Source organism: Nyctereutes procyonoides, unplaced genomic scaffold (genome assembly GCF_905146905.1).
Source record: "Nyctereutes procyonoides isolate TBG_1078 unplaced genomic scaffold, NYPRO_anot_genome, whole genome shotgun sequence".
NCBI lineage: Eukaryota > Metazoa > Chordata > Mammalia > Carnivora > Canidae > Nyctereutes > Nyctereutes procyonoides.
In genome coordinates, this window is record NW_026575131.1 from 25,072,943 (window position 1) to 25,097,745 (window position 24,803).

The 24,803-nt window shown below is 38.9% G+C and overlaps 1 protein-coding gene across 6 annotated transcripts in view; it reads right to left on the bottom strand.

The window, feature by feature from the left end:
* The window catches only part of SLC25A26 (solute carrier family 25 member 26), a 128,538-nt gene that overhangs the window by 5,043 nt on the left and 98,692 nt on the right, over positions 1–24,803 (bottom strand). For all 6 annotated transcript variants that reach the window (XM_055342694.1, XM_055342692.1, XM_055342693.1 and 3 more), the window contains 2 exons: positions 6,759–6,828; positions 495–559 (listed from right to left, as the gene is read on the bottom strand). In XM_055342694.1, coding sequence (XP_055198669.1) covers positions 495–559; positions 6,759–6,828 — 135 coding nt within the window. The remainder of the gene's footprint in view (positions 1–494; positions 560–6,758; positions 6,829–24,803) is intronic.

The following is a 24,803-nucleotide window of genomic DNA, read 5'->3' on the forward strand; positions in this document are numbered from 1 at the left end:
CAGAGGGGGAAGCCGGCTCCCTGCGGGGGAGCACAATGTGGGACTCGATCCTGGAACTCCAAGATCACGCCCTGGGCCGAAGGCAGGCGTCAAACCACCGAGCCACCCGGGGATCCCCCGAAAAAAATTTTTTAAACCATTCTGACAACTGTCCTGATTCATCTGGCCTGAGTTCAGAGCCTCTAGCTTACCTGCTGCATAGCATGAAGCAAGTCAACTCTCTGGGCCTCAGGTCTGTCACCCGTAAAAACAGCCCCACTTGCTTACAGAATGTCTGAGGAGAATTTCGTAAAGGTTAAAATGCTATACAGACACTGTATGACTGCGGATAGTCTTAATCAATGTGTCCATTTCACGAGTGGTCCAGGAGGCAGCATAAGGCTGCTATTACAGGGAAGTGTTACACTGCTTTCATTCACTTTATATACATAGGAGCCCTAGTGCTACCACGTACCAGCATCTGTTGTATCTACATTACGTTATTTTACACTTACCTTTGCCAACGTGATTCTTGTTTTTGCCACATCCAGAGGTGTGGTGACTGCAGCTGCAAATCCACCTGTGCATATAAAAATACCCAACACATAAAGGAGGTATTGTTGTTTACTGTGTTACACGGTGTGGTCTTTTATTTTACAATTCCTCGCAATTCTGCCAAAATAACCTCCCTAATCATTACCCCCACTGGACAGATTTAAGAAGAGGATGCACACATGCAAAATCCACCTGCTGCATTGCTTTTGTAGTGATGGTAAACCACACATAAAAGAGATGACAGGATAATGCTTTATACACTCAGGTGAGGAAAAAAAAAGGGGGGGCCCATAATTTATCTTGCTCTTTTGTGGAGCAACAAACCTGTGTGTATACATGGTTGTGTGTCTATGTTTAGACACCCACTGTCAGTATGAGAAGCTCATTGCTCCCAGTGAGTCCTAGAGGCCCATGCCTTCTATGGACCACTGTTCTTTATCCCGACTCCAAAATACCTTTGTCTTTTCTGGGCTAAGACAAAATGGGCAAACAGAAATACGCATACTGCTATAAGGACTTTTGGTATTAGTGACTAAATTCTCTGAGTTAAAAGAGTAAAAGCTTTCTGTATATGCAGGCTTCAGATAACAGGCCAGGCCAGGGAGTGACATTTCTAGGCCCCACTCTGCACCCTCTTCCAGTTAGTCTTGATTCAACAGGCAAAATTCCTACAGCTTCCTTCCCACCTTCTCTTCCATGGAATACATGACTGCCAAACTAGTATTTTAAAAATCCACACATTTTAATACCCATATCTACGAACAGAGGAATTGGAGAACATTTTTTTAAACAGAAATCACAGTATATGGTGTCTTTATTTTATCTGGTGTGATGCAAAGATGTATTTTAATCCCCAAGAGGCCTTAAGGAGATAGAAAGAATAAACCCAAAAGGGCTTTCTAAAGATTCAGCTTCCATGAGCTAGGCTGCACAGTTTTATAGGGGCGAATGATGCTCCAGAAATAACATCTCTCCCTCTGATTTTTGTGGCATGTGAAGGTCACTTGACCTCCACCAAATATCTTTCTACGAACGTGTTGTAGAAATCAGATCCTCACACTGAACTCTGGTAACGTGTATTATGACACTGACTTTTTGAAAGATGTACCCATTCATGCTTTTATGTTCCATTTTTTGATTACTCACAAAGGACACATACCGGGAGGCTAATGATGATCAGTTACATGAGTACTAGAGTCCCCTTTTGTTTTAGCTACTTTTGTGCTAAGAACATCTGAAACATTTTCCTTGGGATTCAAAAGCTGCCTGAAATTCAGGTACTTATTCACCTTCAGGCAGCGAACCATATTATCCAAAACGCCCCGCCTAAATCTGATAGTATTCAACTCTGTTTCCCTCACTGGCTGCCAGGGTTTGCAGGCCCCATCCTGGAAGAACTCTTTCAGAATCAGGGAGACCAAGCCTGAAGCCCCTACTCTACTCATTGCCTGGCCTTAGGTACAGCACTTACTTTGGAGGTAAAGCACCACAGGAGACAGGTACTTCTGTAACTGCTACCCCATGCTACAGGTAGGGAAACTGAGGCTCACTGAGGCTACAGAACTCACAGAAAGAAGGTTTTACTTAGTGCAGAGCTGAGACTTGAACATTACTGACTCCAGAACATGAGCTCATGGTCACAGAGTGTGCTACGGGCCTCAGTTTTTTCACCTGTAAAAAGCAGTTAACAGTATGACACAGGGACTAAATGAGTCTGTGCCAAATGTCTAGGACACTGCCTCTTTTCTGCAACAGCAGAGAGAATGTGTTATTTTCCTTCATGGCTCTAGCCCAGCACACACAGCAGGCATTCAAAAATGCTTGCCAGGTGCCCTGGATAAGCATCTGTAGTTGTTACAAACCCGAAGTTTCAACTCGTCCTCTCAGAGAGAGGAGGAAGGGGAAGCTCAGAGCTAATACTTGGGCCTCCTTTGTACCTGGCACGCTGGGACTGTACCAGGTGCTGTCATTAATTACTGTATCTTGTTTGCACGGGGATTACTATTCTACTTTATAGACAACTTGCTCAGGGCCACACAGTATAGAGCTGGGACTCAAAACCACATGCATCTTAGCTCCAAAAGTAGTGCTCATTTATTACATGATGACTCTGATACATGATAAGACATTAAAATGTGTCTGATTGTTAAAACTTCGAAGTGCATACACCATTATCCTATTTGAAAATGCTCGCAAACTAACCTAGACCAACTCTGAAGCCTTAAAAGTTGGCGAAGACATTACCTGCCCCCTGTCTGACCACTCAAGCTTTCCTAACTCACCTTCCCTGCCTAGTGTTTGTCTTCTCATAAACGTGGGCACCAAGCATCAAACTTGTCTTGGCCATTAGCAAAAGTGCACCTTTCCCTTACTGTGGCTGCCTGCCAATATGCTCTTAGACACTGCTGTGTCCTACCAGGAATAGGAAGAAAAGGCAAAGGAAAAAAACAAATATGCTTAAATAGGTCCTAATTTTACTATGATGGTAGCTGTATTTTATGAGTTATTAATAAATCAATTCTAATGTCTTCAAATATCAAGGACTGCTTTAATATACAGCCTTCACAATGTTTTTTATGAGGTTGCAAAGAAAGGCCTGTGAGGATCACGTAATAAAATAATGGGTTACAGTGCAGAGGGGGTTGGGGACCTGTGCTTTTAAAAGTTAAAATGCAGTGATTTTCTACATCTCACTTAAGGGAACTGTAAACTGCTAGTAATAAATACAAGGAACATGCTACCCTATTAGACAGGAAATAATTATTTGGTGCAGCCAACTGTAGGCTGCCTGTGCGCTCACATCACACATGAAATAGCTTTCTAGGGGCTCCACAAGAGTTAGGTGTTTACAGAATGTTAGGCCAACTGCTTTCAAAGACCAAGTTCAGGGGAAAATGGATGTTTACAATGAAATGACATCTCATGCATCCTTAGGGTTCTTCACCACTCCAAACAAAGGGCCACCTCCCTACAACAAGTCTGGAGCTGTCAGCTCCCAGAAGCAGCTGTGAAAGTGGTGGGGACAGCAGTGGGCAGTGCTGACATGCAGGAACCTCCCTGGCCTCCCCTCTCCTGATGAGCCTCAGCAAGAATAGCATCTCCATGCACCTCCTATGCACGATTTCCACACAAGTATTCAGACACAGAGTGCTTCAACAACAGCGAAAGTGTTTTTGTTTGTGATTCAAGGTTGTGTTAGGCCTTCTCATTTGTTACCCAGATAAATCCTTTACTCCGTTCTGGAATTTCTTTTTTGTTTTAAAGATTGATTTGAGGACAGGATACACCTGCGCACGAGTGGAAGGGCAGAAGGAGAAAATATTTAAGCAGACTCTCCACTGAGTGCAGAGCCCAGTGAGGGGACTCAGTGCAGGGCACCATCTCATGACTCATGAGGTCATGACCTGAGCAGAAACCGAGAGCCAGACACTTAACCGACTGAGCCACCCAGGTGGCCCATATTCTAGAATTTCAAACCATGGGAATATCTCTCCCTCTCTGTCGCTCCGACCCTTGTCTTTGGGTCCTGCTCCTTCTCTCTTAGAAAACGTAAGTAGATGTTAATTATGAGAAACTGACCAAAGAACCCTAGAATAGTACATATCACTATAGTAGCAAATGTCATAATTACTTAAGCTGAAGTATGGCTTTATGTTTAAAAATTAACTTGAAGTGAGGAAGTTGGCAAAATCTTTTTTTTTCCCCTGATTTAACCCCTGACCAGAAGCCAAGGGAATTTCTGAGCATGACAAGCCATCAACACCTCCAATCTCAGGGGACATTTTTGGATATTTGTGCCAAGTAGTTTATAAAACAAGCATGGGCACAGAAGAGTGCCAGAGATAGCACAGAGCGTGGTTCATCCAGGATCATTTAACCAGTTTAAAACTGGAAAAGTGCACAAGGATGAATAACCTGATTTCTGATAGAAGGCCAGTCTTATCACAGCCTTGGTGGCCAAGTGAGGCTGCAGGGTCTGAGCACGTGGTGGGGAGGTACGTCAGGCCTGCGAAGAGTGGTCTGGGACAGCACGTCATTAGTCCTCTCTAGTGTGGTGGGCATACTGGCACCACAGACTCCCACAGTGCATCACTTTTTCACAAGCTGGAATATTTTTAAATGATGTTTATCTTTCACAAAGGTTTTTAAATAGTAACTGTATCCCTCAGGATCAACATACCAACTGAAATTTTAAAACAAGAGGGATATAAACAAAAATATACTTGTTTTGTCTTTTGCTATCTATATGGGGATCTACCTTCAATGGATTTGTGCAGACGTAGACAAACTCCTTCACTTACCAGGACCTCAGCTGAACTGAATTGGAGGAGTTTTTCAGTCTGCATGATTATACAGAGTAACTCTATCAATATGTTATTTTCTCAATGCAACTGTCAATATGAATGTGAGACAGCTTTTCATGTTCTGGGTGTTGGCTGTTGCTACGGCAGTAGAAACATACCCCCATCGATCAGTTCCATTTCAGAGCTTACAAGGGCCAATACACACATTATCCCCACCTATCCTTGCAGTGATCCCCGCTAAGGCAGCGGGGATCATCTGTGTTACAGGTAAGGAAGAAGGCCCCAAAGTCTCCTTCCTTAGTTGGGGGCAGAGCTGAGACCCTACAACTCTGTGAGTCCAGCAAGCGGGCCCACACGAGGTACGTGGCTCTGGGCCAGCCCATTGCCTCCTCCACGATGCAGCTTCCATCAGCCACTGGGGCAGAGCGCTACCCAGCTGCACTTCTCAGATGAGCCTCCACTCTGAAAGGGCCTGGCCCCCCAGACCTACCGCCCAGTGGATGGCTGATAAAGTTTCTCTTCCTGTTCTTCTAATCTAAGCGCTTAGTGCTTATCACAAAGCATTATTTGGAAAAAGACTGTAGTGAATGCACATTTCCTTCATAGAAACAATGCTTGTAAGCAAATCTTTGAATTAGCTACTTCAAGAACGGGACCAGAGAATATATACTTCTTGCTTCAACACAAGGAAGTTTTATGGTATTGCTACATTTAAGATGTGCCCTTCCTTACCCAGGATGACTAAATTTCCATAATGCTCACTTTGTCTCTTGGAAGGACTCAAAAAAAAAAAATCACACATTTCTCTTAAGGACTGGGGAGCAAAGACTCTTGACCTCTGGAAAGTGAATCAAGACCACCTACTCATTTAACATAGCTAATGACTATGTGTCATGTGGAAACAATTACCTGTCATAATCAATCTGAGTGGGCTTTGTGTCTAGAAGCAAGGTTCTTATTTTTGATTATCAATTCTGCAAGTCAAATGGGTTCAATTATTAATAAAGAATCCTATAAAATACATGTTTTTTGTTTCCCTAATCACTACAACAAAAAACCCAATCCAACAACCATTAAACAAATTGGAAAAAAACCAACCTTATTATTTTCTAATAAAGTGCACATCCTAAAACTACATATCTATTTACTGGCTACACATCTAAACTAGCAGTCTACAATTTCTGGCAAATCTCCACTTTGTTTTATTTCAACCATAATTCTAAATTACCTTCATTTGTAATGCAAAATGTACCTCTCTCTTAGGCCATTAAAACTATCACTTATTTAATTTTTTAAAGCACCTGAGTTCTTATTACAACCTCACTGGAAAATGCACACGATTTAGCAATGGATAACACAGTATTGCATATTGTCGCTTTGCTCTTGGTTTAATGTCTAGAAAATGCCCAGATGTTTAGATCTCCATATTTTCTCCACAGACCCGTTTAGCCTTCGGTAAGTTTGCTGAGCAGTCTCAGCTCTCCTGACACTAGTTAATCTGTGGGGCTGTCAAACATGTCACACGAACCGTGAATCATTGCCTTCTGCAGAAATCACTGAAACCCCCAAAGCACTGCTCAAGGCAGACAGCTGCACAGTTAGCCCTGCACCCACAGCAAGTCTCTTCCCAGAGAGGACTTTATAAATCATCTTTAAGATAATCCAAGGGCCTGAGTGAAGGCTTTAATAAAGATAAGAAGAAAAAAGAAAAATTTGTCAAAAACAAATTGGTTGTCTTTCAAGCAGACACCTTTTTAGCAGTTCTTTTTTTCCCTAAGACACTCTTTTCTCAAACAACTAGTGGAACTCTCTTCATCTAAACAATCTGGAATTTCTAAAGAATGTTGTTTTTGCATAGTTAATATTTTCACATTTTTCTCCCCCCTTTGGTCTTTCCCAGTATAATATAATCCTTTGCACCTGCAAAAGCTCCACAGACTGCTGACTGCCAACAATCCACCACATGATCCTGCCTCCAGGACCAGAGGGCCTGTGTTAAAGGAGAAAGAAAAATACAAGTTATTAAATATTAGAATTTATCGGAACCTCCTGTGGGTTAGCTCTGGGGATGGGAACTTAAGTGAGAAGCTATTTTGGTGACATTCCTCACTGATGACATAAGTGATTTTCCCAAGGACTTAACTGCATTCTAAAATAAGTCAAAGAAACAAGAGTGACAGCCACATTCAAGTGCTCAAAGGAAACAATTTTCAGGAAATATGTATGATATACACACACTGGTGTGTATGTGTACAAATAAAAATAAAGATGCTTCTCTAAGACAATGTAACATTTCAAGTATTTCCCATTTAATTCTAAACATACAATAATTTGCAAATTAGTCCAGAGCAGGGTCTGCCACAGTCCTTAGTTCTTTTTTCAATATTTATTCATACTGCACATGTCTGGAAGATGCTAATTCTGTTACTTAAGTATGGGTTTAAAATTTGTCAAAACATTTTTTGCACTGTTCAATGACAGAGGTTGAGGATTATACCAATAAATACCCATCAAGTTTCACACTAGACAAGAAGGTGGCAGACACATGGTACTTTGCTCACAAAGAGCTGGTGACCCAGTAGAAGACTCTTGTCTCTGAGTCAGGCCCTGGTCTAGTCTCTGAACACATGTTAACACCAAGTCCTCACAATAACCCTAAGAGTTGGGCCCTGTTATTATCCATCTTTTATCCAGGCTCTCTAACAGCAGAGCTTGCACCGTGTTTTTTGTTTTGTTTTAGGTTTACTGAGGTATAAGAATGTGTCCAACTGTATCCAATAAACTACACATATTTAAAGTTTGCAACTTAAGTTTTGACACACACACACAAAATCATTGCCATCGTTAATATAGTGAACAAATTCATCAACCCAAAAAGGCTTCTCTGTCCTTCCTCCTCTTTCCTGCCCCTTCCTCGCCACCCCCTAACTAATCCGATCTGTCACTCTAGATTAGTTTGCTTTTTCCAGAATTTTATGTAAAAGTAATTAGACATTCATTTTTTTTATAAATTAATTTTTATTGGTGTTCAATTTACCAACATACAGAATAACACCCAGTGCTCATCCCGTCAAGTGTCCCCCTCCGTGCCCGTCACCCATTCACCCCCACCCCCCGCCCTCCTCCCCTTCCACCACCCCTAGTTCATTTCCCAGAGTTAGAAGTCTTTATGTTCTGTGTCCCTTTCTGATATCTCCCACACATTTCTTCTCCCTTCCCTTATATTCCCCTTCACTATTATTCATATTCCCCAAATGAGTGAGAACATACACTGTTTGTCCTTCTCCGATTGACTTACTTCACTCAGCATAATACCCTCCAGTTCCATCCACGTTGAAGCAAATGGTGGGTATTTGTCGTTTCTAATGGCTGAGGAATATTCCATTGTATACATAAACCACATCTTCTTTATCCATTCATCTTTCGATGGGCACCGAGGCTCCTTCCACAGTTTGGCTATTGTGGACATGGCTGCTAGAAACATCGGGGTGCAGGTGCCCCGGCGTTTCATTGCATCTGAATCTTCGGGGTAAATCCCTAACAGTGCAATTGCTGGGTCGTAGGGCAGGTCTATTTTTAATTCTTTGAGGAACCTCCACACAATTATCGCTCCATTCATTTTTTTTAACCTGGGTTCTTTCCTTCAGAATTTTTGTAAGATTCATCCATGTTGCTGTCTCTATCAACACTTCATACCTGTTTAATTGTTAAGCAATATTCCATTGTGTAGATATATCATTATTTGTTTAGGTTTCTGCCTACTGAAGCATATTTGGGATTTTTCCAGTTGTTAGCTGTTACCAACAAACCTGTTATAAACATACACACACACACACACACACACACACACACACATATATATTTTTAAATATTTTATACGGACACATGCCTTCACTTCTCTTGGGGAAATATTTAGGAGATCTCATGGTAAGAATATGTTTAACTTGTTATAAGAAACTACAAAATCATTTTCCAAACTGGTTGTACCACTTTACATCCTGACCAGTTCATTTCTCCACATCCTTTCAACAGTATTATTGGGATTTTTAAATTTTAACCATTCATAAAAAGTGTGCAGTAGTATGCCACTGTGGTTTTAATTCATATTTTCCTAATGACTGATGTTGAATTTCTTTTCATGTACGTTTATATGCCATCCCTATATCATCATCATCTTTTTTTTTTTAAGTAGGCTCCACACCCACACCCAGCATGGGGCCTCAGTGTAGGGTTTGAACTCACAACCTTGAGGATCAAGACCTGAGCCAAGATCAAGAGTTGGATGCTTAACCAACTAAGCTACCCAGGTGCCCCTCCCTATATCTTCATTAGTGAAGTGTCTGTTCAAATGTTTTGCACATTTCTATTGAATTGGTTTTTTAGTACTGAGTTTTGAGAGTTCTTTATATATTCTAGATACAAGTCATCAGCAAATATTTTCTCCTAGACCATAATTTGTCTTCTCATTCTCTTAATGGTATCTATCAAAGGACAGAAATATTTTATTTTGATGAAGCTCAAATTATCCTTTTATGGATCTCAGTTTGGTGGCACATAGAAGAAATCCCTAACTCAGACCTTAATTCACCTGTGTTTTCTTCTAGAAATGCTTTTTAGGTTTTATATTTAGATTTACCATTTATTTTGAGTTTGTTTTTATGTATGCTGCAAAGTATGGATTGAGGTTCTTTGTTCTGTTTTTACATATGAAAAGTTCATTGTTCCAGCAAATGGAAAAGACTATCCTCTCTCCAATGAACTGATTTCTCACTTTTGTCAAAAATCAGTTGTCCATATATGTATTGATCTGTTTCTAGACTCTATTCTGCTCCAATCTATAGATCTATCTTAACACCAATTGGAGACTACCTACCACAGCTGTACAGTAAATCCCTGAAATCATGAAACATTCTCCAACTTTGTTCTTTTTCAAAATTTTTCTTATTATTCTAGGTTCTTTGCATTTCCACAGAATTTGAGAATCAGTTTATCAATTTCTACAAAATAGAATGATAGATCATTCTGGAGAATGGAAGTACTGGCAATACTGAGTTTTCCAACCAATAAATACAGTATATCTCTCCATTTGCTGAAGCCTCCATTATTTTCTCTCAAAAATATTTTGTAGCTTTCAGTATATAGGTCTTACACTTGAATTTTCAGATTTGTCCCTCAGTATTTCCTATTTTGATGTTATTGTGAATGGCACTGCCTTAACTTCAGATTCTGATTGGTTGTTGCTAATATGTAGAAACAGAATTGACTTTTATATACTGATTTTGTATATTGCAAACTTACTAAATTTATCAGCTCTAGTAGCTTCTCTGTATTTTCTATATCACATCGGTAAATAAACATAAGTTCATTTCTTCCTTTCTAATATGGATTACTGCCTTTTGTTCTTCTTGCCTTACTGCACTAGTAGGACCTTTAACATAATGGTATGCATGGCAAAGCTGATGACAAATATTATAAAAAAGACTTCTTGAATATATTTATTAAAATTGTTAGGATAATATAATTACCAACTCATGGTGGCATGACATTTTTAGAGACGATCAAACATAGCACAACTGAAAGAAGAACAGCAAACTTAGTACTAATTTCCTATTCTCAATACTTCCCCACTGCAGTTATATCTGGAAGACTGAGGTTGCTAGAGAAATGAGAATGGTGCCATATAAATACATATATGGCCCTATTTTGTTAACTTCAATAACTTTTGTGTGTGATTTACTGCCTTTTTTCTTTTTACCTCTTGATCTCTTTCATCCATTACTCCTCTACCCCTACTTCCTGGCAACCACCTAAGTGTTCTCTGTACCTATGAACAGTTTTTTTTGTTTTGTTTTGTTTTAGACTTCACATAAAAGAGAGACCATACAGTATTTGTCTTTCTCAGATTTATTTCACTTAGCGTATTGCCCTTGAGGTCCATCCAAGTTGTCATGAATGGCAAAATTTCATATTTTATGGCTGAATACTATTCCAGTGTGTGTCTGTGTGTGTGTGTGTGCACGCACACGTGTATACACACAATTTCCTTATCCATTCATCCATCGATGCACAGTTGTTTCCATGTCTTTACTATTGTTAAATAACACTGCAATGAACATAGGGATACAGGTATCTTTTCAAGTTAGTATTTTTACTTCCTTCAGATAAGTACCCAGAAGTGGGACTGCCAGATGATATGATAGTTCTATTTTCAATTTTTTGAGAAATCTCCACACAATTTTCGATAGTGGACGCACCAATTTACATTCTCACCAACTTCCTTTTCTCCAAATCCCCATCAATAATACTTGTTATTTCTTGTCTTTTTGAGAACAGCCATTATGACAGGTAGAAGGTGATATCTCATTGTGGTTCTGAATTGCATTTCCCTGATGATCAGTGATGTTGAATATCTTTTCATGTACCTGTTGGTCTTCTGTATGTCTTCTTTGGAAAAATGTCTGTTCAGATCTTTTGCCCATTTTTAAATCAGATCGTTTGCTGTTCTGTATGAATTCTTTGTTATTTTGGATATTAGGCCCTTATCTGATATATGATATGCAATTATCTTCTCCCATTCTGTAGGTGGCCTTTTCATTTTGTTGATGATTTCCTTTGCTGTGCAGAAGCTTTATAGTTTGATGTCGTCCCATTTGTTTATGTCTGATTTTATTGCTTTTGCTTCTGGTGCCAGATTTAAAAAAATATTCTTATGTTTTCTTCTAGGAGTCTTATGGTTTCAGGTCTTGTGTTTAAGTCTTTAATCCATTTGGAGTTAATTTTTGTGTATGATGTAAGATATTGGTCCAGTTTCATTCTTTTGCATGTGGCTGTCCCGTTTTCTCAGCATCATTTACTGAAGAGACTGTCCTTTCCCCCACTGAATATTCTCGGCTCCTTTGTCATCAATTAATTAACTGTATATGTGTGGATTTATTTCTAAACTCTTTTCTGTTCCACTGTCTATATATCTGTTTTTATGCCAATACTCTATTGTTCTAATTATGATAGCTTTGTAATTTAGTCTGAAATCAGCAAACAGCTTTAAGTCAGACACCTAACCAAGCAAATTAGATATATAACAATATGTGTTATCTGAGGGCTCCCAACATTCCCTTCCACCTAAATGATAAGCATGATTACTTAAAAAGTGCATTTATTAAATTCACTAGACTAAGAGTGCAGCGGCCAAACAGATTTTTGTAAACATCACATGAAAGGAGAGAAGCTAAAAAATGATTTACTACACACAGCTTTCTGAAGATAGTCTTGCCATTGAGTGTAGTACTTTGTATCTTTTCAGTGAACTTAGTATTTGCAAATATCTCTGTGCTTTTGCAGAAAGCATTATCTTCTCCAGAGCTCATACCAGCACTGGCAACAGCTTAAGAAACCAAACAGGAGATCATCTTTTTTTACTTTTGAGGTGGAAAAATGTGTATTTTATCAGGCTAAGGCCAATTCTAATACCATTACTTACTTTGCTGAATTTTTAGAAAAGGAATATGAAAACTGAACTGGACTTTAGTGAAAAGTCCTTCGCTGAAGTCCATCTTCCATTAATCTACAGATATTTTCGAATGCTCCACAGAGCAGAAATTTACTCAAAGCAGACTTACAAAACTAATGATAATGCTGTTTATAAGCAATAATAAAGAATAACAAGATGTAAAAAAAAAAGAATAACAAGATGTGAATTACATGTCATACGGGGGGGAATCAAAGACGTTATGTAATTCATCAATTCAATATTTACTGAGTACTGTACTGGATATCAGGCACTTTTTTTCAAAGGGAAAAAGAAGAGCAGCCATTCCTCGGTCTAATATTTGGCAGGAGTACAGTATGGGTAGAGAAGGTTTATAACATAGAGAAGACAGGTGATAAAGGTTTCACAGAAGTGCCTGCTCTAATCTAGGAAGTAAAAAAAAACTGGTTTGGGGGATACCTAATCAAAACAGACTCAAATGGCTGAAGACAGTTTAAAAATAAAATCTCCATAGATTAGTATAACTTTCCACTATTACCTGGCCTGAATAGTTTAGTCTAAGAACATTTAAAGAAATCATTTTGTATTTGAAAAGAAATCTCCAGAACCAAAAAGTTTAGAATCAAGCAAGAAACATCAGTAGCAAGCACACAGTATGATAGAACTAACATAACAGCAACCACAATAAACAATTCTGTAGAATTTACTTGTATTTCAGGTCCTAAACACTTCACATACATTCATTCATATCATCCTACCTACAATCTTCTGAGGTATGTATCATTTTATCTTCATTTTATAGACGGGGAAGTTGAGGCTCAGAGAAGTTAGGCAACTTGCCCAGTTTAAATGGGTAGTTAGCAGAACTGGAATGTGTATGAGACAATCTGGTACAAAGTATTAAAACATGTAGATTTGGATCTACAGGTTATAGTTGTCTGGACAGCAAAGAGAATGATATTTTAAGACATTTTACTTACACATATAGCCTGTAATTTCCTCTGGAATGATATTAAGATATCCAAGTGAATGAACAAACTATGTCACTGCCTCAAACAACTTATTTTAAGTGATATGACTGTAATGGTTTTTTCAAACGAGGAATTGTCTAAATAAAAAATTTTGGAAACATAAAGAGACCAAGCTAAAAAGATAAATGTTATTTGCAAATATTTCGCTTGGGAGCTACTTTAAAATTCATTAAACACCACTACTAATAACAAGAACCTGATTGGTAAAAAAGTACTGTATGTGAATTATGAAAGTATTGTGAAATGATAGATTTGCGCATGTATGTACAGTGACCAGAGGACTGAGATCAGAAAAAAAGAAAAAAAAATACTGGCCAGGAAGACAGGAAAGGTTACTCACTAGAAGTGTAAATATATTGTTTATGACTTTTCAGTAATTTAAGAGTAGACTGCAAAATGGAAAAAAAAACAACAACAACAATGCAGGCCACAGTATGAATGATTACTACTGACTAGTAATTACCACTTGCTGAGTACCTAGCATGTTCCAGGTAGTATGCTAAAGATTTTACATTTCCCATTTAATTTTGGAAAATATGTATTATCAGCAAACACAGGTGTGGAGGCAGTGTTCAACAATGTTAAGTAAATTGCCTAAAGCCAGAGATAGTAAGTGGGGGAACTAAAGTGGTTGGTGGCTCCCCCGCAAAGCCACAGGTCTTGTAGACAGGATAATATATATGTAACACTGTAAGATTTCTCACTACTATACATAGCTCAACTTCTAGTAAAGCTACATTATAATATATAAATGATTAGAGAAAATATTTTGACATCTATGAAAGTTGTTTAAAATAATGTGGGTTTATAATGAAGATTTTTTTTAAGGATCAAAACATTTTAAATTGCCATAATTTCTCAATCTAAATGAGTATTTCCACTGCCATGGAGGTCTAATGGTTTCTTTGCAGCCAGATAAATGACTAGGGAGTGTGGGGATGAGGGACAGAAAGTAAGTCCAAATATGAAGAACCAGAGTCCTGGAAGCCTTAACTCTTATGATGGGAGATTGTGTACCAAAATAAATAAGAATAGAAAAGCAGATCTCTATACTTTACGTAGTATTGATTTATTTATCCCAATTTAGTGTGCTGTTTCCTTTCTTCCCTCAAATAAAAAATGAAATTTTCAGATGAATCCAAAAACACCTGCTAATATCTCAGGTCAAGGAGAAATTTCAAGTGGAAGTAATTAGGCAGATATGCTCTTAATTCTGCTTCTGCAGTTTTTTTGTTTTTTGATTAGGAATGTCAGTGAGTGACAAGAGGCAGGCATTTCCCTGTAGAGCTGCAAGATTCTAGATGAGAACAAGAGCAAATAATCTACTATGCTCTCACCATCTTATTCTCACAGCTGCCTGGGGGCTGGTTCATGGCTTAGTTTTTATAATATTAAGTTTCTATACTGCAGCTTGATAGAAAATATTTCTAAGAGCTTAGAGATTCAACTTTGAAATAACTTTAGCCTCACAGAAAAGTTGCAAATATAATAGAGTTCCCATATACCCTTTACCCAGCTTCCCCTAATGTTGACATCTTATATGACCAGAGTACAGTGATCAATACAGCAGACTAGAAACTACTAAAATAGAGTTTGATTGAATGTTATCATTCATATTGTTTAAAGGTATGCAAGTTTTAGCATCAGCTTTTTAAAAAATTAACATGATTTTTATCATCCATTAGGATATTATAAGGAATCCAGATATACCTAAAGGTAGCACTACAAAATAATCAGGTTATCTTAATTTTCCAAGTCAGTCCACACTCATTGCTCAAAGCCTATTAGAGGAAGAAGGGCATGAGGTAATTTGACCTCCCCTGCCATCTCCACCCCTACTTAACCCCCAAGATAATAGCTACTAGCCTGAGTATTCATTCAAAGGACAGAAAGCAAACACCAGGCCCAATACTATGAAATGGCTAGGAGTCCAAGTCTGGGTCAGGTGTTTTCTATTAAAGTAGAGCATGAAGAGAAGGCTTTGTTTTTCACTTCAAAAGACCCACCCAAATGTACACTATTGTCCTATGAATGAATAACAAATTGAAAATAAGTGTTTTGGCTTTCACATAGGAAAACTCAGTTTGGGGCTTGAGCTGTTAAATTCAAAAGTAGTTATGTAGCTTCCAATTTTGCAAGATTATGAAACTTTACCAAATGCTTTTTGTGGTACAAGGATAGGAATGTGAACAGAATCATCTACTCAGTTCCAAATTAATACCATGAGATGATAATTTAAGACAACAGAAAAGATAATCCTCTGTGCGGGCCTTAGTATTGTCAGCCTACCACCAGAACTTTCTAACATATCAGAGACATTCAAATGCTCTCCAGGCAGTAGCTGACGGAGCTGTTGTGTAGCTTTTGCACACACACTTTAAAAAAACAAAGCAACGATTGCTTAACATGTTATTTTTCAATTAAATGAATCATCTCTCTGTGCAGTATTCATATACTAACATGTCTTTATTATTATTATTAGTTTCATAGGTAGAGTTCAGTGATTCATCAGTCTTATATAACACCCAGTGCTCCTAACATCACATGCCCTCCTTAATGCCCATCACCCAGTTACCCCATCACACCACCTACCTCCCCCTCCAGTGACCCTCAGTTTGTTTCCTAAGATTAAGAGTCTCTTATGGTTTGTCTCCCTCTCTGATTTCAGCCTGTTTTATTTTTCCCTCTCTTCCCCTATGCTCCTGTTTTGTTTCTTAAATTCTACATGAGTGAAATCATTTAATTTTCTTTCTCTGTTTGACTTATGTTGCTGAGCATAATACCCTCTAGTTATATCCACATCATTGCAAATATAAGATTTCATTTTTTGATGGCTGAGTAATATTCCATTGTGTGTGTGTGTGTGTGTGTGTGTGTGTGTGTGTGTAAAATACCACATCTTCTTTATCCATTCAACTGTTGATAGGCATCTGGTCTCTTTCCATAGCATTACTACTGTGGACACTGCTGCCCCTTCAGATCACTGCATCTGTATCTTTGGAGGAAACACCCAGTAGTGCAATTGCTGGGTCACAGGGTAGTTCTATTTTCAAACTTTTCAAGAACCTCCCTACTGCTTCCCAGAGCAGCGGCACCAGCTTGCATTCCCACCAACAGTGCAAGAGGGTTCCCCTCTCTCTGCATCCTCGCCGACTTCTTTCATTTCCTGTCTTGTTAACTTTAGCCACTCTGACGGGTGCGAGGTGGTGCCTCATTATGGTTTTGAACTAACATGTCTTTTTAACTTATTAGCCACTCCATGACCGGGAGCCCGACGTGGGACCCGATCCCGGGTCCCCAGGATCCGCCTGGGCCAAAGGCATTATGGCTTTGGGATCCCTGAACTAACATGTCTTAAATGGAGAGTTTCACAAAGTTTTAAGCCAAGAAAATGATTAGCTATAATTGAGACCACAATTAAGCTTCGTTTCTGTGATACCATGGCTCTAGCAATAAAATCAAGTAGCTAAAAGCCTAAAATGGGTTTCTCCTACAGAACTAGCTTTTATAACTGAAGACAGATTTACCAACGGACAACTAGGGATCATTCATAACACACAAGCTGATTACAGTTACAATGGCAGGTTGATTTGAAAGCATTCAGAGATGTGTCAATAGCACCAACCCTGTGTGGGTTGATATGTACCTTGTTTGTGCTTAAACTATATTTGGTTGGTTGAGACATTAAGACACTTGCTTTCTAGACAAGTAAGGTGGTGAAGATATTAAGAATTTGTAAGAAAGGGGCACCTGGATGGCTCAGTCAGCTAAGTGTCCGGCTGTGGATCAGGTCATGATCCCGGGGTCCTGGGATCGAACCCTACATCATGCTCCCTGCTCAGGGGGTAGTCTGCTTCTTCCTCTTCCCCTGCCCCTCCCCCAGCTTGTGCACACACTCTCTCTCCCCCTCTCAAATAAATAAAATCTTTAACAAAAGAGAATTTGTACAAAAGCCTTTAATGAAAGATTATGCTGGTAATTAAAGGGAAAGAAATTTCACTTATTATTTTTTAGAGATCTGAGAGAGCATGGAAGCATAAGAGCATGGGGAAGAAGGGGAAAGGAAGAAGAGAGAATCTCAAGCAGACTCCATGCTGAATGTGGAGCCTGATGTGGGTCTCAAGATCCTGAGATCACCACCAACACGAAACCAAGAGTAGGATGCTCAACTGACTGTACCACCCAGGCACCCTTCATTTATGATTCTTGAGCAAAAGCAAGATGGGCTCAAATGCTGAGTTGTTTAGTAATATTTAGGATTTATAGTTTAAAAATATTATTTGGGGGTAATGTGGCTACATTTTACTAGAGGGGTATTTATTCTGAATGGGCATTTTCTGAGTTTTCTGGATCTGTGATTAGATGGCTTTTGTTAGTTTTGGATAGGGAAAAAGGTCTCTTTTTATTAACAATATCTAAATGTATCACAGAATAAAAATTAAAACAAATTACTGTAACTGATGTTCATGATGTTGACTGGGAGTCAACAGGAAAAGGTATGATTATTTTTAATAATTCTGCCTGCAAAGGCATACCTGGCTGGCTATATTTAAGTATGGAACAATTGTTATAAAAGATCTTTAAGGTTAAAATGAAAGAACTGAGGTACTGCACTAAGGACCCCCATTTATCTGGAACAAATATACTGGGAAGCCTCTATCCTTAACAGTACCAGAAAAATATAAATAGTAATGAGTCACAACTTTCATTAACCTTCAAAAGCTATCTCATCTCACCCCTAATTCTCTAGGACAGGGAGCTCACTACCTTCAACTCTGGAATCCCAGAGGGCCCTGCACAGTTCCTTATACAAAGAAGGTTGGCAAATACCTGGTACTGGATGAGTGCCTACAACGTAAGCAGTGTTTGATGACTTTACTCTTGTGTAAAGAACAGGGGAAGACAAGAACTGGCCAAACATAATCTCAAATGTTCATTCTTGGCTCAGTAGAGAACACTATAAACCAGCAATGGCAAGTAGGTTCCACCTCCATCACTTTGAGTCGTGGAGCTTTTCGAGGAGCTGTGCTGAGTGGTTCCAAGGTTCTGTTTAGGTTCAGTGGGATAGAGGGCTCTGATCCACCAAGAGAGAGGCTGGAGCAGGAGCAACGCCATCCCAGGGAACAGTCAAGCCAAACAGACCAAACAAGCCCCCAAAATGCTCACAAATAACCAGAAAGCAAGTCTAAAAAACAAAAACGAAAAGCGAACTCCTTTTTTCCCATTTTTCAAAGGAGGTTACATGTGAATCTAGAGCTGCATCCTTTGAAGTCAAATACTGTCAAAGTTTTCTATCTCTAAAGGAACTGGAATCATTATAGGCATTTTTTAAAGTGCTGTTTAATATATATCTATGTTTGATAATCTGATTAAGCTAAAGTATGGTAAACTCCCCACCCAGGGATCTTGCTCTCACATTGTCACAGCCAAAAAAGTCCATGTGACTCATCATAGTGATCTCCTATCTGACTGATCCTATTTATCATTTTAGTCACAAACTTGCCTGAGTAGGAGACAAATGTATAAAAGAAAGAAGACAGGTGCGCCGGGGTGGCTCAGATGGTTAAGCGTCTGCCTTTGGCTCAGCTCACGATCTCAGGGTCCTGGGATCGAGCCCCACATTAGGCTCCCTGCTCAACAGGGAGTCTGCTTCTCCCTCTCCCCCCCACCCCGCCCCCCACCCTCTGCTTGTGCTCTCTCCCTCAAATGAATAAGTTAAAAATCTTAAAAAAGCAAGAAAGCAAGAAACAAAAAGGACTCCTGGCGTGCATTTTATTGTTTTTGACAGAGGACCCTGACTCCCTATCCTCTAAACTGTGGCACTGGTGAGGCAGGGTTAAACCTGACCTTCAGTAATGGAGCCTGCATGGAATGTGCTGGGCCTTGTCATTACTGTGACTTCTCAACTGCAGCTACTGTGGATGCCAGGCACCTGGGTGCACAGGTTAAACGAGGGTTGGGAGAGGAGCCCAGAGATCCAGAAGCCACACCCTTTCCTGCCACCTCTCAAGGCTGTTACTATAGAGGACATGCCTTGACCTTTCACTATCTGCCTTAGACAAACTACACAAAACAAGAATTTTCAAACCTTTTGCTTACAGATTGAATCCAACCTAAAAGTAGGAGGAATTTTTTATTTTCCCAACTCCCGTATTATGGGATCCCTCTGCCTCTCCCTCAGTAGCCCTAGAAACAAGAAAATGTCACCCATTACTTTTATCAATCGAATAAAAGGACACTACAACATTCTGATTTCTCTTTTTACACAAAGTGTCCTATATCTTCCAGGATGAAAATTAAGAACTCAAATGTTCTTATAGTTTTGAATTGTTCAAGATCCCTGCTTCATTCTTTGATTTTGATAAAATCCTTACTAGCACTTTAGGCTCTGACTCGACTGGTGGTCTGGACAGAAAATTACTTTGCTCTCAATTTCAGGTGTTTTCTTCCCTGATGACATGTTACAGTTAATTTAGGGTACAAACTTAGTGTGGCAAAAATCACATATGTACACACTTTTACTCCGTTATCATTCCCTTCTCCATCTTTAGTATGCCTTTATTGGAAATCTATGTTCTGACCAAACATGTCCGTGCAGACACCAGAAATGAAAAAGTGTACGTGGAGACAATGAGCACTGAGCATCTTCTATACTATTATACAGACTGCTAAAGAGTATGGGAGAATTTTGTTGTCAGTTGGGAGGGTGATAGACATTTTAACTATTATCAAATTAAGAATTAAGAACAATAAACAAGTTATTAACTCTTCCACTTGAATAAAAAGTTTTTTATAAAGTACTGACAATACAAAGTATACATGAAAAACCTAAATCAGTACTTTATACATTGTATTATAATTAAAAGAATAATCCATTGGCCTCTGATTTCTATTACAAAGTTATGACTTCATCTTAAAAAATCATCAGCATGGTGTTATCCTCTTATGTAACCAAGATGATTTTATTTTCATTATGCTTCAACAATTGCATCTGTACTTAAAGATTGTATTTCTTCTAGTTACTGCTTTGCAATTTTGTAACATCCTGTAGCCAGAAGCCTATTTAGACCTGACTCCATTCTTAATAATCCTCTAAAACTGCACTGCACACTTCTGTTAAATATTCAGATAATACAAAAAAGTAACATTCTTACATGGAATTTTATCATAACCTTCCAAAATATGCTTATTGTTTACCTAAAGCTCAATAAGAGCTTTGTTATAGCTATGAACATACTTCTAAAGGAAACTAATTATAAATGAAACAGCATTAAAGGAGAGCACTTGATGTGATGAGCACTGGGTCTTGTAGACAACTGATGAATTACTGAACTCTACATCTGAAACTAAGTACACAGTGTGGCTGGAATCTGTTGGCGTGGGTGGTAGGGGATAAGATGGTGGGGGGGTGCTGGGCAGAGGACATAGAACTGTATCAAAGAGATGTCACTGAAGGGTTTTAGTGGACAGTGGTATGATCTATTTCCTTAGAAGATCACTCTGGCTGCTATGGAGAGAGGATATTTTTGGGAAGCAAGAATGGAATCAGGGAGATCTTCTGAGTAGCGAATGTATACCAACTGAAACAACAGGTGTGTCAGAGGTCTCAACACCAACAGTGGACTTGCTGATGGGCTGGGTCATGAGGAGGGGGAAGGAGAACTGTGGCACAATTCGTTGCCTCCTACTTCAGCAAGCAGTAGATATTCATGTTCTTTACTGAGACAGGGACAACAGGGAAGGAATAGGCTGGGGAGAAGGAGAACAAAACCTAAGAGTTCGGTCCTGCTCCTGCACTGGGTGTCCTGAGACATCTTGAGTGAACGTGTCAATTAGGAAGCTTGTCACATAAGGCTGTATCTCAGAGGAGGCAGTCCATGACAGAATTATACATCCACAAGTCATCTATATAAAGACCATATCTAAGGCCAAGGGTGCAAAATAAAATAATAAGCGATGGGTCTTTATCAGGTAACAATAACCATGGGAAAAAAAATAACCATGGAATCTATCATGTTTCTCTTCTGGTTGGGCTGCCAAAAAGTTCCAAACACAACATGAATCTTAAAGGACAATTATCTTCTTGGGGATTCTGAGTTATGATAATCTACCTCTTTTATTTTTCTTCTTTTGTACGGTGTCTAGTCTTCTTTCATGCAAACTCTTACAGTCTATGTACTATGAGAAAGAAGGGACAGAAAAAATGAGGTAGTGTAATGACACAATTAGGGAGTCAGGAGGACTGGCTCCTACATCTGAAAAGTCTCCAATTACAGACACATTACCTTAACCTTATCTGGTGGTTTGTGCCTCTCTCATTGACTCCAAGCTCCTCAAAGGCAAGAACCCTCTCATTCACCTTTGCATTGCTGTGAAAGGGGCCAATGTCCAGCTCAAGAGTACCCAGGCAATGCTTAAATACTCCCAGTACCTGTCATATATCCATAAATGCAAGGGACTGAGGCCTTGCTCCAGTCCTCTAAAGCTTAGTTCTAAATTGTTTTAAACGTTGCACACTGTGTGATTAAATACCAACAAGCAATGCACACAAATGTTAGGTAAGTTAGGGCAAATCTTCAGGGCCTAGATTGGAAGATTTCAAGGAGGGGGAAAAAACACCCCAAACTGAACTGGCTTTGGAAGATGCACAGTGTTTGGAGATGTGGAAGCATATTTCAGAAAGCAGCTAAAAAAACAGAGGCAGTGAGGAGCCTGTTAGGGCTGGAGAGAAAGAATTTTGAAAAAGTATAGGGGGGAGGGAGCCAGAAAAAACAGTGTGGATATCTACTTCATGTTTCAGAGTGTCAGGAAGTTACAAATTTCTGAGAACTTCCAAGAGATGTTCAAGGAATATCACACAAATTTACTGTGTAGAAAGGAGAAACTGTCAGGGCCTAGTCTAGGCATAAGTTAGTAAGAATCTGACAAAAAGGAGGCCACAGGTTCCAAAAAGTCAGAGTCCACCAAAACTTGGTGAGTGATGTGAAGTGGACAGAGAGGAAGAGATGGTGAGATTATAATCCAGGGCCTGGACCCCATGGGTCAGATTAGTAGTATGATTAACAGAAATAGAGATAGGGGACACCTGGGTGGCTCAGTGGTTAAGCGTCTGCATTTGGTTCAGGGCATGGTCCTGGATCCTGGGGTCAAGTCCCCAATGAGGCTCTTCGCCGAGAGTCTGCTTCTCCCTCTGCCTATGTCTCTGCACACTCTCTGTGTCTTTCATGAGTAAATAAATAAAATCTTAAAAGAAAAAAAAAACAGAGGTAGCAGGAGGAAGTGATTTTAGAAAAAGATAATACGCTTAATTGTAGGCAGAGTAAGTTTCAGAAAACAGTGGCCACTCTCTGTCTCCAGGCCCTCTGCCCCTCACAGCACAACGTGTATGCAACCTGCTGGAGTCCTGGTAGAGAAAAATCTTCCTAAGAAGTATTCTCACAGAAATATAATAGAGAAATTCTTCCATATATTACAATCACTCCATGGCTGCAAAAGCAAACTTGATGGATAAAATCATAAACACAAAAATAAAAGAGGTGCCCAAAATTGTCTACTTCTATAAAGCACTGTGAGTTCACATTTAGATGTTTAAACAAAATATTATGTGAAAAGATGCTCAACATTGTTTAGCCAGGAGAGAACCGCAAATTAAAACCACAATGACATACCAGTACACAACTATTAGAATGGCTAAAAATATTTTTTTAATCTGATGATATAACAAGTGATGACAGGGCAGCAGAGCAACTAGAACTCTCATACATTGTTGCAAAATGGGACAACTGCTTTAAGAAACAGTTTGACAGTTAAACTTATTAATTAAACTTATACTTTCCCTATGACCTTATTCCTAAGTACCTACCCAAGAGAAACAAAAACATATGTCCCCTTACAAATATCTGTATGCAAATTTATAGCAGCTTTATTCATAACCATCAAAAACTGGAAACTCAAATGCATTTCAACTAGTCAATGGATAAGCAAACTGTACTTCCGTACACAATGGGATACTACTCGGTGACAAAAAGATTCAAACTACTTACAGGCAAAAATATGAATGAATCTCAAAAGCAAATTAAGTGAAATAAGCCAGGCACAAAATGCCATATATAGTGTATGATTCTTCTTATGTGATATTCCGGAAAAAGGAAAACTGGAAATATTTTGTATTCTGGTAATGGTGGTAGTCATAAACATTTGTCGAAACTCATAAAAATGTACATTAGCAAAGGGTGGATGTTCCTGTATCAAAATTACTCGATAAATGTGACTTAAAAAAAAGTAGCACTTTAACATTTGCTCAAAGACAACTGTTAAAAGTGTAACATTATGATCTATGATTACTCTGAAAAATTCTAGACATTTCTTAACTAGTTAGAATACTATAAATGTCCTTAATACTGAAAAGAAATAAACCCCATGCTTTTTCCCTTTTAGACCGCAAAACATTCCTATGCAAAGATAGGGTGTAAGGATGTTAGCGAGTGTGCAGAAGCTGCGTGAATGCTGGTTATTGAGACACTAATAAAGTGAGTCTTGTTTGCTGGACAGCTGTTGGCTCCATTGTTCTTTGGTCACACACAGAAAAGGAGAGCTGTTCTGCTCATGGAATGTGACCTTCTCATTGGATAGCTGTTACATCATGCCCAGAAACACTGCCGAAGAAATCCATTCTCACCATGTACCACAAAGAAAATGGTCAAAACAAAAACAATGAAAGACCCAAGAAACTATATGTAAAGTATAACTACAAAATAAGCTGTGCTACTTAAAATCAGATCATTTGTAAGAATAGTTTGTTGATATGTAATATTCCATAGTTTCTTTTGTATGAGAAATGTTTTGTCTCATCTTACTATCCTTAGCGTATAACCTCCGAGTACAATTTTTTTTTTGACTTTTCAAAAGACAGGCTTTGATTACTAATTCCATGTAACTATGAGACTAATTACTTTTTGTATTATCAAATGCATACCTAGGTACTTTGCCATTTTACAGTTTGGTCATTTACAAACCATTTTCACTTGGACAAGGATTTTCAAAATCTTTTAATCATCATGGATAGTACTAGACACATTTTACATTGCAACCCAGTACAGAGACGTGTCCATGAGCAAGCCACATTAAGATTTTACAAAATAAGACTTAAACTTACCACATAAGATGTTCTCTACTATTTCCTTTTCTATTAGTCTTTAAAATGCTGTCAAATATCTACACAATCCATATCATGACCTACAATTTTCAAAACCATTGCCCCAGAAGATTAAAGAAAAACATTTCATCATGTTTTAAACACAGGCTTTTAAAAATCCATTTTATTATTTGTAATGAAACACATGAGTGACCTTCCCTGAGGCTGACTCACAAGTCCTAACACTCTGTTCCCCCTAGGGAGTCCCATGCCTGGCTGGGGTGAGCAGCAGACATGGAAGGGACGGTCAGGGC